Source organism: Microcaecilia unicolor, chromosome 3 (assembly GCF_901765095.1).
Source record: "Microcaecilia unicolor chromosome 3, aMicUni1.1, whole genome shotgun sequence".
Classification (NCBI taxonomy): Eukaryota; Metazoa; Chordata; class Amphibia; order Gymnophiona; family Siphonopidae; genus Microcaecilia; species Microcaecilia unicolor.
The window spans coordinates 341058786-341072540 of record NC_044033.1 but is presented as its reverse complement, the minus strand read 5'-3'; the positions used below and the strand labels follow the sequence as shown (position 1 = coordinate 341072540).

At 47.9% G+C, this 13755-nt stretch overlaps 1 protein-coding gene across 3 annotated transcripts in view; it reads left to right on the top strand.

Moving 5' to 3' along the window:
• Nucleotides 1-13755, top strand: part of TBPL1 (TATA-box binding protein like 1) — a 99852-nt gene that overhangs the window by 18078 nt on the left and 68019 nt on the right. For all 3 annotated transcript variants that reach the window (XM_030198460.1, XM_030198461.1, XM_030198459.1), the window contains exon 4: nt 11720-11783. In XM_030198460.1, the coding sequence (XP_030054320.1) occupies nt 11720-11783 (64 nt within the window). The remainder of the gene's footprint in view (nt 1-11719; nt 11784-13755) is intronic.

The window sequence follows — 13755 nt, the reverse complement described above, 5'->3', positions numbered from 1 at the left end:
TTGGGCCAGATCATATCCCCTCTGATTGTGAGCTCTGTTTTTAAAAAATGCAGGCGAGATCTCAGCAGGTGTGACTGGCTCAGAGAGAGCAACTTTTTGGCTCCTCGAAGGACCATTGACTTAGGCACCGGCAGCATCGATCTCCATGGCTGCTCAGACTTTGGTATCTACTGGGAGTGCACCGACATCGAGTGGGTCTCCACCAGTCTCGACACCGGGCGCTGATAGCAGGCCCTGGGACCGGTCAGCATTCAACCCGATACCGAGGACGCGCACGGACCCAATATCATCCTCGTTGGCACTGGGAGATTGAGGCTTTGTGCATCAGCTACCAACTACCCTATGCAAATGCATTACAACGAGCTCATTAGTATTAAAATGAGCATTCGAACAATGCGCAAACCTGAACGCCTACCTTTTTAATGTAAAGAATTTTGCGGCAGGTTTGGACCTGCCCTTAAGGGGAGCAGTCTGCTTGCACTGTATAGGAGAAGGGTAGTTAGTGGGGTTCCTCAGGGATCTGTGCTAGGACCGCTGCTTTTTAATATATTTATAAATGATTTAGAGATGGGAGTAACTAGCGAGGTAATTAAATTTGCTGATGACACAAAGTTATTCAAAGTTGTTAAATCGCGACAGGATTGTGACCTTACGAGGACCTTATGAGACTGGGAGACTGGGCGGCTAAATGGCAGATGACGTTTAATGTGAGCAAGTGCAAGGTGATGCATGTGGGAAAAAAGAACCCGAATTATAGCTACGTCATGCAAGGTTCCACGTTAGGAGTTACGGACCAAGAAAGGGATCTGGGTGTCGTCGTCGATAATACACTGAAACCTTCTGCTCAGTGTGCTGCTGTGGCTAGGAAAGCGAATAGAATGTTGGGTATTATTAGAAAAGGTATGGAAAACAGGTGTGAGGATGTTATAATGCCGTTGTATCGCTCCATGGCGCGACTGCACCTTGAGTATTGTGTTCAATTCTGGTTGCCGCATCTCAAGAAAGATATAGTAGAATTGGAAAAGGTGCAGAGAAGGGCGACTAAAATGATAGCGGGGATGGGACGACTTCCCTATGAAGAAAGATTAAGGAGGCTAGAGCTATTTAGCTTGGAGAAGAGACGGCTGAGGGGAGACATGATAGAGGTATAAAAAATAATGAGTGAAGTGGAACAGGTGGATGTGAAGCATCTGTTCACGCTTTCCAAAAATACTAGGACTCGGGGGCATGCGATGAAACTACAGTGTAGTAAATTTAAAACAAATCGGAGAAAATTTTTCTTCACCCAACGTATAATTAAACTCTGGAATTCGTTGCCGGAGAAAGTGGTGAATGCGGTTAGCTTAGCAGAGTTTAAAAAGGGGTTGGACGGTTTCCTAAAACCGCTACTAAATGGACTTGGGAAAAATCCACAATTCCAGGAATAACATGTATAGAATGTACGTTTGGGAAGCTTGCCAGGTGCCCTTGGCCTGGATTGGCCGCTGTCGTGGACAGGATGCTGGGCTCGATGGACCCTTATGTACTTATGTAAGTAGACTGCTCCCCATGCTAGGTGCTCATGGACCACTGACCCCCCCCCCCCCCCCCCCCCCCACACACACACACAAGACCTTTAAAAACCTCTCTGGTGGTCTGGTAGACTCTGACCTCCCCCCCCCCCCCCCCCAGTGCAAAAATCCCTGGTCCTCTTGAGCCCTTCTCCACTTCCAAAAATTGCCATAGTAGTCTAGTGACTCCCTCCTCTCCTCCCCTCCATATATCTGTACTGTTGGAGGCAGAAGGGTAGGAGCAACACTTCTTGCCTCTGGACCCGCCTTCTCAAAATGGTGGTGCCCAGCTCCTGCCCAGGGCATTCTGGGATGCACTGAGAGGGGCAAAGCACCATGCCTAATGATACTTCGATTGTCTCGCATAACTCTGCACAATGTAATCCATAACCAAGTTGTAACATATTGTATTTCCATTATTCATATCTTATTGTAAGCCACACTGAGCCCGCAAAGAGGTGGGAAAATGTTGGATACAAATGCAATAAAATATAAGGAGCTGGGCACCACCATTTTGAGAAGGTGGGCCCAGAGGCAGGAGGGAGGAGGCGTTTCTCCTGCCTCCAACTGTAGACGTATGTGGAGAGGAGGAAGCGTCACTAGACCACATGCTGATTTTGGGGGGCCGAGAGGTGGTGTGAGGTCTACTGGACCACCGGGGATTTTTTGCTTGGAAGGGGCAGGAGGGGATGCAGGTGGACCACTAAGGATTTTCTGGAACGGGAGGAGGGTCACTAGACAACATGGAGTTTTTTTAGAGTTGTGTGGGGGTTGCTGAAGAGGGAATGGGACTTGATATACCGCCTGTCTGTGTTTTTTTGCAACTACATTCAAAGCAGTTTACATATTATATACAGGTACTTATTTTGTACCTGGGGCAGTAGAGTGTTATGTGACTTCCCCAGAGTCACAAAGAGCTGCAGTGGGAATTGAACCCAGTTCACCACCACACCACCACGTGTTCTTTCTCTGGGTTCATACTATGTTATTCCCAATTGTACCAATTGAGCCAGTTGGCAAGAGGAATGAGAAGTTACCTTACCATCAATTTCTGCTTTTAGCTTATACATGTTATATTTTTTAAACTGTAAAAGGAAGCTCTTTTTGGCACAATGTAAGTACTATGGCAAGTGTTAGCACTAAGTTGAGACTGAGATCATATTCCACATATCGTGGCTTAGGAGTGAGGTTCACTATGAAGAACATATGAATTGCCATACTGAGTAAAGACCGAAGGTCCATCTACCAATCCCAGGGATAAGTATTGACTTTCCCTGTTCTATCTTAATAGCATTTATAAACAAGGCATAGTGCCCCTTGGGTGCACGGAGCCGACAATAACATGGCGCCGTGCCCCGACGAGCCTGCGCAAGGTATGCAGCGGGGGGAGGGGGGGGCTTGGCACTGAGCGGTAGAAAAATATCCCGCCGCGCATCGGCACCCTGCTGTGAGAGGAGTGAAGCCGGGGGTTTATAATCCCTGGGAAGAGCCCAAACGCCATCTTTACATGGTGTTTGTCCATTAGCCTGCACCCTGCCCTCCTTCCCTAATTGTTGGATAGGGCACGCAGGTATTATGTCGCAGTTTAGGGCAGGTGTACCCAAGCCTGATGGAGATAAGCTAGGCAGCTGGGACAGCTGCGCTTACGGTTGAGCCCCCTTCCTGTTCGGCGGGGAGCTCTGGTTACTGTTTGTGTCAGTCTTGCTAATGACGACGGACTGTGTTGGCGTTTAAAGCTGGAAAGCTTTGGTTGGCTTGGGTATACTCAGTGCAAGTTTTTGTTGTATTTGAATAAAGCTGCGTCCAAGTTGTTGCCACGTTCATAAAATGCCTTGAGTCCTGTTTTTATTTATGTTATCACGAAGTCCTTGGCAGGCACGAGAGGTCTCGGTTGCCTATGTTATGACTTTTCCTCCAGGAACTTGTCCGAACATTTGTTAAACTCGGATACGTTAACTGCTTTTACCACATTCTCTGGCAACAAATTCCAGAGCTTAATTTGTTGAATGAAAAAAATATTTTGTCCTTTTTGTTTTAAAAGTATTGTCGTATAACTTCAAGGAGGTCCCCCTAGTCTTTGTACATTTTGAAAGAGTAAACCATCAATTCACGTTTACCCATTCTACCCCACTCAATCTCTTTCTTCAAGCTGAAGAACCCTAGCCTCTAGACTTTCCTCATATGAGAGGAGTTCCATCCCTTTAATCATTTTGATCACCTTTTGTACCTTTTCTAATTTAGCTATATCTTTTTTTTTTTTCAATGCGATGTGGTGACCAGAATTGCACACAGTATTCAAGGTGAGGTCATATTATGGAGTGATACAGAGGCATTATTATAATCTTTGTTTTATTTTCTGTTCCTTTCCTAATAATTTCAACTTTTTTTTTTTTTTGCTGCCACCACACTGAGTGGAAGACTTCACTATGTTGTCCACAATGATACTAGAACCTAGCATCTTGAAGACATGATTTGGATTAATCTTCCCAGTGTTTATCACTTTGCACTTGTCCACATTAAATTTCATTTGCTATTTTCCTCCACGACCCTCCAGACCGGTGAAGACGCATGGGTTATGTCCTCCTACCAGCAGAGGGAGACTGAGAAACACTGAGCTTTTGAATACTGTATATATAACCTGTGCAGTACATCCACTAGCCAGTATTTTCTCAGTCTCAGCAGAGGTAGATGGACAGCCTGTGCAGTCTTCAATAGTCTGGTGAGGTAGTTTGATTATTCAGTTAAGGGGTTTCTTCTCTTATTGCCTAAGTTATTAGTTTGGGCTATTCCCTGTACGTGGTACAAAAAAAAAAAAAAAAAGTGCTTCGGGGCCCTGGGTCCGGTGGGGCCCAGTTTTTCCCCCTGGGGTGTTACACCTGTGTTCAGGTCCCTCCCCCTGTGCTGCTCTCCTTGGAGACTCTGGCAGCTTTGTGCCTCGGCTGCTTTCTAAGATTGTAGCCTTGAGAGCCCCCCACTTTTCAGCTGCCAGAAAGAAAGGAAGAAAGAAATTGGGTGATATCTCTTTAAGAGCCGTCTGAGGCTTTATGTAGATAGGAACGGACGGCAGGTTCGTTTCCTATTGCTGGCGAGGGAGAGCAGAGCGGCTAATTGTTGTGGGGAAGCAGTGAGAGACAGGGTGTGCGCCGCTCAGCACAGCGTGTGGTGTGCTTCGAGGTCATGGCAGGCAAACTTCTCCTCTGTTGCGCGTGCTCGCGCCGAGGCATAGAAGCGCCGGGAGGTCAGTGCCGCTTGTGCGGCGAACCAAAACAGGCCTCGCCGATGGCGGCACCCCCGGTGTTGATTGCAGAGGCCCCAGCTAGTTCGGGGGTGTCGGGGGCAGCAGGGGCACCGGCAGGGACGGTTTCAACAAATTTAGTTTTGGCGGGAACGGCCGCCATTTTGGATTCCGCGCGTCCCGCGGAATCAGCTGTTTTTGGCCCTGCTGCTCCCGGATCGGCTCCGAAGGTGGCGCCTGAGGGTACAGGAGGTGTTGGTTTTCCTCCGGATTTCGTTTGGACCCTTTTTCAAGCCTGGAAGGCGGGTCCCCCACCTTTAGGGGAGGGGACTAGTGCGGCGCTGGCGAAGAGGCCTCGGTTTGAGTGGGATGACGAGGAGGGATTCTCCCCTGTAGGATCCGAAGGTGCTTTGAGTGATATTGGGGATCCTGAGGGGCTCGAGGGTCCTCAGGATCCGGAGTTGGTGGTCCCTGGGGAGGATCCCTCTGTAGTGCGGATTTTTCACAGGGAGGAGCTTGCGGAGCTCATTGAGCAGATTTCTTCCACCCTTAAGTTCGAACAGCCAGAGGCGGTTTTGGGGGAGGCTAGACAGGTGGATCCCTTGGTTAAGGGGATTCAGCGGCAGGCTAGGTCCTTTCCCATGAATAAGGACATCCGGGATATGGTGTTTCAAGAGTGGCATTCGCCGGATTCTCCCTGTAAAGTGTCTAAAGCTATGTCTAGACTGTACCCGCTCCCACAGGAAGATAGAGATTCCTTTAAGGCTCCCACAGTGGATGCGGTGGTGACAGCAGTTACAAAAGCCACGGCTATACCGGTGGACGGGGGGACTGCTCTCCGGGATCCCCAGGATAGGAGGCTTGAGTCCTTCCTCAAGCGGAGTTTTGATTTGTCAGCCCTGGCCCTGCAGGCCTCGATTTGTGGGGGGCTAGTTGCGCGGGCGTGTTTCCGATGGGCCGAGAAACTGCTTGATGATTCGGTGGAGGTTGGGACCTCCGGGGTACAGGAATTAGCCAAATTGGGATCGTCCTTTTTGTCTGATGCGCTTTATGATTTGCTCCGTGCCTCGGCCAAGAATATGGCTATGCTGGTGGGGGCACGTAGGGCACTGTGGTTGCGAGGTTGGGTCGCGGACGCGGCCTCCAAAGCTAAGCTTTGTTCGCTTCCGTTTAAGGGGTCCATGCTTTTTGGTGAGGATTTGGACAAATTGGTGCGTGGACTCAGCGATGCCAAGGCCCCTCGGCTTCCGGATTTTCGTCCGAAGGCGGCTTCCAGGGGTACTTCCTCCCGAGGCAGGTTTAAGAAGGCTCGCCGGTATAGGCCCGGGAGGTCTAGTGGAGCCTTTAGAGGTCGGTTCTTCCAGCGAACACAGTCCTTTCGTGGGAGTCGGCGCGGAGGGCGTGATTTCTCCGCGGGAGGACAGGTTTCGGGGCGTAATTCGCAATGAAGGTGTGCGGGTCCAGGCTCTGGTTCGGGTAGGGGCTCGGCTGAGCCTGTTTTACCAGGACTGGGCCCAAATCACATCGGATCAGTGGGTTCTCGAAGTGGTGCGAGACGGTTACGCTCTGGAGTTCGACGGCTCGCCTCCCGAAAGGTTTCTGGAGTCCCCGTGTCATTTGAGGCTCAAGCGGGCAGCAGTGCGAGACACTTTGGCTCGTCTGATCAGTCTGGGGGCGGTGGTACCGGTTCCCGCCGCTCAGCGCCGCTTGGGCTGCTATTCAATCTATTTTGTAGTCCCAAAGAAGGAGGACGCCTTTCGGCCTATCTTAGATCTGAAGGCAGTCAATGCGGCTCTCAGAGTTCCCTCTTTTCGCATGGAGACATTGAGGTCGGTCATTGTCGCGGTGCAGGAAGGGGAGTTTCTCACGTCTTTGGATCTGACGGAGGCTTATCTGCACATCCCCATTCGGGCCGCTCATCAGCGATTTCTGCGCTTTGCGGTTTTGGGGAAGCATTTTCAGTTTTGTGCTCTGCCTTTCGGTTTAGCAACGGCTCCTCGAACTTTTTCCAAGATCATGGTGGTAGTGGCGGCGGCCTTGCGGAAGCAGGGTATTCTGGTGCACCCGTACCTGGACAATTGGTTGATTCGGGCCAAGTCCCAGTCGGAGAGCGAGGTGTCTACGGCTCGAGTGGTGCAGTTTCTTCAGTCTCTGGGCTGGGTAGTGAACTTCGGCAAGAGTCACCTGGTGCCGTCGCAGTCGCTGGAGTACCTGGGGGTTCTATTCGATACCAGGAACGGTCGGGTCTTCCTGCCGGGCCCCTGGATTCGCAAGTTGCAGGGTCAGATTCGTCTATTTCTGTCGGAGGCGGCTCCGACAGCCCGGGAGTATCTGCAAGTCCTGGGGTTAATGGCGGCCACCATAGAGGTAGTTCCGTGGGCCCGGGCGCATATGCGGCAGTTGCAGTCAGCTCTTCTCAGTCGGTGGGCGCCTCTGTCGCAGGAGTTGGATGTACGCCTTCAGCTGCCGGTAACCCCACGCCTCAGTCTCCAGTGGTGGTTAGATCCAGGCAATCTGGAAAAGGGAATGCCGTTGGAGGCTCCGCAGTGGGTGGTTCTCGTCACAGACGCCAGTCTTCAGGGCTGGGGAGCTCATTGTCTCGGTCAGGTAGCTCAAGGACGCTGGTCTCAGGTGGAAGCTCAGTGGTCCATCAATCGTTTGGAAACCCGGGCCATTCGGCTAGCGCTTCAGGCGTTTCAGAGCGTGCTGGTGCGGAAAGCAGTCAGGGTGTTTTGCGACAACGCCACCGCCGTGGCTTATGTCAACCGTCAGGGGGGCACAAAGAGTCAGGCGGTCGCGGAGGAGGCGGCGCTATTGTGTCAATGGGCGGAGGTCCATCTTCTAGCGCTCTCCGCGGCGCATGTGGCTGGAGTAGACAACGTGGAGGCAGATTACCTAAGCAGACATGCTCTAGACCCCGGGGAGTGGTCGCTTCATCGGTCGGTGTTCAATCGCATTGTGGCGGTCTGGGGACTTCCCGTGATGGATCTCATGGCAACGGCCCGCAATACTCAGGTTCAGAGGTTTTTCAGTCGCCGGAGGGATCCTCGAGCGGAAGGCATAGATGCGCTTCTAATGCCGTGGCCGCAGGAGTTGCTGTATGTGTTTCCCCCATGGCCGTTGGTCGGTCGAGTGATTCAGCGCATCGCTCGGCACCCCGGACAAGTGATTTTGTTAGCCCCGAATTGGCCACGTCGGCCGTGGTACGGAGATCTGGTGCGGTTGGCGATAGCGGATCCTCTGCCGTTGTCAGATTCAGGGGTGTTGTGTCAGGGACCGATAGTTATGCCAGATCCGGATCGGTTCTCGCTTACGGCCTGGCTCTTGAGAGGCACAGGTTAAGGAAGAAAGGTTTTTCGTCCAGAGTGATTGATACAATGTTGAGCTCGCGTATGCAGTCCACTTCGCTGGCGTATGTCCGGGTCTGGAGAGTCTTTGAGCATTGGTGTGCAGGTAGGCAGGTTCTTCCCTTTCGGGCGTCGGTGACAGATGTCTTGGAGTTTTTACAGGATGGTATGGACAGGGGTTTGGCCTTGTCCTCTTTGAAGGTGCAGGTGGCGGCTTTGTCGTGTTTCCGTGGGAAGCTCCAGGGAAAGTCGTTAGCTTCTAGTCCTGATGTGGTTCGATTTTTGAAGGGTGTTAAGTTACTGCGCCCGCCCCGGCGGCGGATGGTGCCTCCGTGGGATTTGAATCTCGTTTTGGAGGCTTTGGTGAGGCCGCCGTTTGAGCCCTTGGTTTCTGTTTCAGATAAGGATCTGTCCCTAAAGACGGTGTTCTTGGTGGCTATTACGTCAGCTCGGCGAGTGTCAGAACTTCAGGCTTTGTCTTGTAGAGAGCCCTTTCTGTCTTTTTCCAAGGAGAAGGTTTTGTTGCGCCCGGTGCCGTCCTTTGTGCCCAAGGTGGTTTCAGAGTTTCATGTGAATCAAGTGATTTCCTTGCCAGTTTTGGGTGATTTGGCGGGGGATGCAGAGCAGCGCCGGCTGGCCAAGTTAGATGTGCGAAGAGTCTTGCGCTGTTACGTTTCCAGAACTCGACACTATAGGCTTTCTGATCGTTTGTTCGTTCTCCATGGTGGTGCAAGAAAGGGCGCGGCGGCTTCCAAAGCTACGATAGCTAGATGGTTGAAGGAGTCAATTGCTTCGGCGTATTTGCTGAAGGGCCGCGTGGTACCTAAGGAATTTTCGGCTCATTCTACCAGGGGAATGGCGACCTCCTGGGCGGAGAGTAGCATGATTCCTCCGTTAGATATTTGTCGAGCGGCGGTTTGGTCGTCATTGCATTCCTTTGTTAAACATTACAGGATTGATGTGCATGCCAAGGACGAGGCAGGTTTTGGGGCTGCAGTGTTGACCTCTGGCCTACGTGGTTCCCGCCCTTAGGATCTTACTGCTTGGGTACGTCCCATGCGTCTTGACCGGTCTGGAGGGTCGTGGAGGAAGGTGAAATTAGATCTTACCTGCTAATTTTCTTTCCTCTAGACCCTCCAGACCGGTCAAGGCCCGCCCTGTCTGTACTGTAGGCCAGGAGGTCGGTTTGTCTGTTGTTCTATCTTGGCAGCTGTTGAGTGTGGTTTCTATGGTTTCAGACTTTGTTTTTATAAGTCTGGTCAGGTGTGACCGTGTTTGTTAGTCCACCTGTGGAAGCACACACAATACAAAGGACACAATGAAAGATATGAAGAAAGTGTCCAGTTGACAGTGACCACGTACGGGGTTGTTAGTTCTAGTTGATGTTTTTGTTTTCTCTGCTTTGTCAGGGTTATACTGGCTAGTGGATGTACTGCACAGGTTATATATACAGTATTCAAAAGCTCAGTGTTTCTCAGTCTCCCTCTGCTGGTAGGAGGACATAACCCATGCGTCTTGACCGGTCTGGAGGGTCTAGAGGAAAGAAAATTAGCAGGTAAGATCTAATTTCACCTTAATGCCTGGTCTTCCAATCTCATAAGGTCCTCCTCCAGTTTCTCTGAGTCCACTTTTCAATTTAACAGCTTTGAATAGTTTTGTCATCTGCAAACTTAATCGCCTCACTCATCATTCCCACTTCCAGATAGTTTTTAAATATGTTACTGTCAGAGTATGTGCAGACCTAATCCATCTGGGGACATTGCCCCCTAAAAGAAGAATGGATTATGAAATGCAAGGTCTGGTTCATCTGGGGGCTCAGGTAAAACCTCTGGCTAGGAGATGTACTGTTGCTAGAATACTTCAAGCTAGAAACATAATATCCTCTTACTTGCCAGGAGGGAGGAGGTCATAGGCGCTGATTCCAACTTGAAGAGTGCCTCATATAGAGACAGAACTCATAGGAGAGAAGTATTGCATTGTACAGGTGCCAGTCCTATGGCAGACATTTCCAACGTCGACCGTACCCTCGGCACAGATTCACTGGTGCCGAGCTCGTCGTGGCGTCACAAACAAAATTGTCATCATAGTCTACAGTACTGCAGACTTTTATTTCTCTTGGTGCTGCAGGTTTCCTTAACTCCGAAAATCACATCTGCACAGGCATCAGCAATGCTGTTGGTCTCATTATTTGTCTTAGTACCCGAGGCATAAGAGTACTTCCTAGGGATTGAGTTCATGAACAAGGTGTGCAAACCATTTTTCTGCAAACTAGTAAAGAATTATTTTGTGGACATGCCTAAGTGTCATCAGCAGTTGATTAAACAGTAATGTCACCATTCCTGGAAGCACCGTAATAACGATCCCTTTCCTGATCTCTGCAATACAACAAAACTAAAGAACGTAATGGACATAACACAAATCTTCCACTATACGATGCCCTAATGTGGTTGTGCACATGAACTTTATCTTACCACAACATCACATTGTATTTGTTCACACCGGAGCCTGCAAACGCCTCTTCGGTACTATGTAAACCACATTGAGCCTAAAAATAGGTGGGAAAATGTGGGAAACAAATGTAACAAATAAATTTCTAGAACAAGATGTGGAAAGTTAGTTGTCCTCAGCATGTGGAGCATAGGGAGCCACAGTAAGGCTGAATAAAAAGTGGAAAAGTTCAACAGCATTCATACCCTTCTTTATGTGAACCAGAGGGATCTACAGGAATTCCATCTCATCCTTCACTACCTATAACCAGAACTATAGAAGTGAATTTGACAAACCTTAGTCTCCGGAGTGCCAGTTACAAGAAAAAACTGGACCTCTCATATAAGTTTCAGTGGTCCACTTTATCACCTGCCACATTGCCCTCTTCAGGACGGCTTCAACTGTGAGAGACTAACACATGTACTGGGAAGGACCAGAGGATCTTAGACCTCTATAAGAAAGAACTTTGGAGCACAGCATTGAGTGTTGAAATTGTAGAATACCAGCTACTACACATTGCTGTGAATGCATGCTTGTTTACCAAACTTAATGCAATTTTTTGACTCTATACTACTAAAAGAGAGAGAAAATTCTAGAATGGATGTCAAATGCAGGGGGTCCTTGTGTGGAATATTGATACTTCTATAGCTTCAGTAGATGCTATTGGAGCAAGGAAGATAGCGTAGCCTAGAATTATATCCATGCTAAACTAGCAGATATATAAGATCTGTTTGTAAAGAAGGTTTAGAAAAAACTGTTCAGCCTAACAAAGAGCCACTGCTCCATCCTCCAGATGATCTCTGCATCTATGGCCAAGCAGCCAGTGGCTGCAAAAATCAGCAGTTTTCTTACAGAAAATAATAGTACCTATGAAGACCATTTTTTTCATTATCATTGAGAAAGGCAATAGCATCATTGTCCTCGAAAGTCTCACTAGAATCAGAAGACAGCAGAAGCCACAAGTATTAGTGTAGTCGACACAATCTTCATATTTTTGTTCCATTTGTAATTATTTACATTTATTTATCCTGAGACTTAAGATTTTGCTATGATGATTCACTAGCAATGCTGCTATAATCTTTTTTTTTTTTTAATTTTAGTGAAGACGAAGCTAAGTTCGGTGCCAGACGGTTAGCACGATGTCTGCAGAAATTAGGATTTCAGGTAAATTGGGTTTTCTGTTCTTTAATGTAACAAAGAGAGGGAACCAAATACAAAAAAAGACCAAGCACAAAAAAAACGCACAAAGGGCCTTTAAAAACAAAAGAGAACACAATTTTTTCATTTAAGAAATCCTTTAATAGTGAATTTTGATTGAAGAAAGACCCGACACGGGCCGTGTTTCGGTGCCACCGCACCTGCGTCAGGGGTCACACCAATGACAAAGGAGGATTCAATAGACCAATTTTCAAAAGGCTGATGCTTTCCAAAATTCTGTGTGATATATTCCCTCCAAATGAAATGTAGTGCAAAGCTCACACAGCTCACACATTTCATTCGGTGTGACCTCTGACGCAGGTGCGGTGGCACCGAAACACGGCCCGTGTCAGGTCTTTCTTCAATCAAAATTCACTATTAAAGGATTTCTTAAATGAAAAAATTGTGTTCCCTTTTGTTTTCTGTTCTTTAGCAGGACTGGAATGTTATTGTTCTTTCTCTTGCTCTACAAGGAAAGTTGGGTGAATATGCACACATTTCAGGTGTGTGACAGTAGTGCCATTGCTGAGGTTTCACGTCCTGCACTTTTAACATTCTTTCTCTTATGTGAGCTGAATATGGAAAAGGAGCAAGAGTCCAAACTTTGATAGTAGCCACAAAAGGGGTTCTTAACCCTTTTTGGCTCCCGCACCCCTTTAACTGATCAATGAAACCCTCACACCCCTTCCTAAACCATATATCCTCTAATGACCACTGACAGTTACATATGTCACTGTTAGCGGTTAACATGTTGCTAAAATTATAGTAGTCTGTTATAAAAAGTAGACCGATACACATATTTTATTTATTTTTATTTTTGTTACATTTGTACCCCGCGCTTTCCCACTAATGGCAGGCTCAATGCGGCAGGCAATGGAGGGTTAAGTGACTTGCCCAGAGTCACAAGGAGCTGCCTGTGCCGGGAATCGAACTCAGTTCCTCAGGACCAAAGTCCACCACCCTAACCACTAGGCCACTCCTCCACTCCATATATGCAGCAAGTAGACTGTTGTCTTTTTTGTTTTTCTTTTTAAAATTATAGTAGTGCACAGTAATACTACCAAAGAAGTTGCACGTAAAGCTTCAGCATAGGTGGGTGCTCCGAGTGCTTGAGCATCCCCACTATTGAGCAAATTCCTTTAGTGTAATCAGGGAGCATTCACTTATTTTGAAAAGTTGGCTTCTATGAGCTAAAGTGCTGCATACATTGTACATAATGGTGTTGAATAATTTACCTGTGTGAATACTAAGTAAAGCTTACAGCCTGAAGAATTTACATAGCTAACTTAAGTTACTCAGGTAAATTCCTTTGAAAACTGTCCTTAACTGCCTTTGGCCAGACTAGAAAGTTTCAGTAAATTTCCTCAGATTTCAGGACCCTTCTCTGCACCCTGTTTGACCTCTTCCTGCACCCCTTGGGAGTGAGGGCACCACTGGTTAAGAAACCCTGGGATATGAGTTATAACTTATACTAATTCATCTATTTTTGTATGTTACAGTATATCCAACCTATGCTTTGTGCCCTCACTGGGGTTTATCGTTCTTTAGGGCGTTATATTTGTTTTTTCTCCACCAGGTGGAAGCAAAGTGCAAGCTGTGTCTGCTGACATTTATAACAGTGTTAGTAACTAACACTGTCAGTTTCAAGACAAAAAAAAAAAAAAAAACAACCTAAAAGTTATAAAATGCAGCAGTTAGTCTGAAACACATATATAGAACAGACAATTTACTTAGCAATGCACTTACTACAGGATCTTGGATATTTTTATTTTTGACAACTTGCTTTTTCCAGATTCAAGTTCAGGATGAGATAAGTACACAAGTTATTTCCCTGCCTATAATCTTGAATTATACCTCAAAAATGGTGGAGGGTAAATGACTTGTCCAAGGTTGTAAGACATATCAGTTGGAGAAGCAGGATTTGAACCCTAGCTTCACT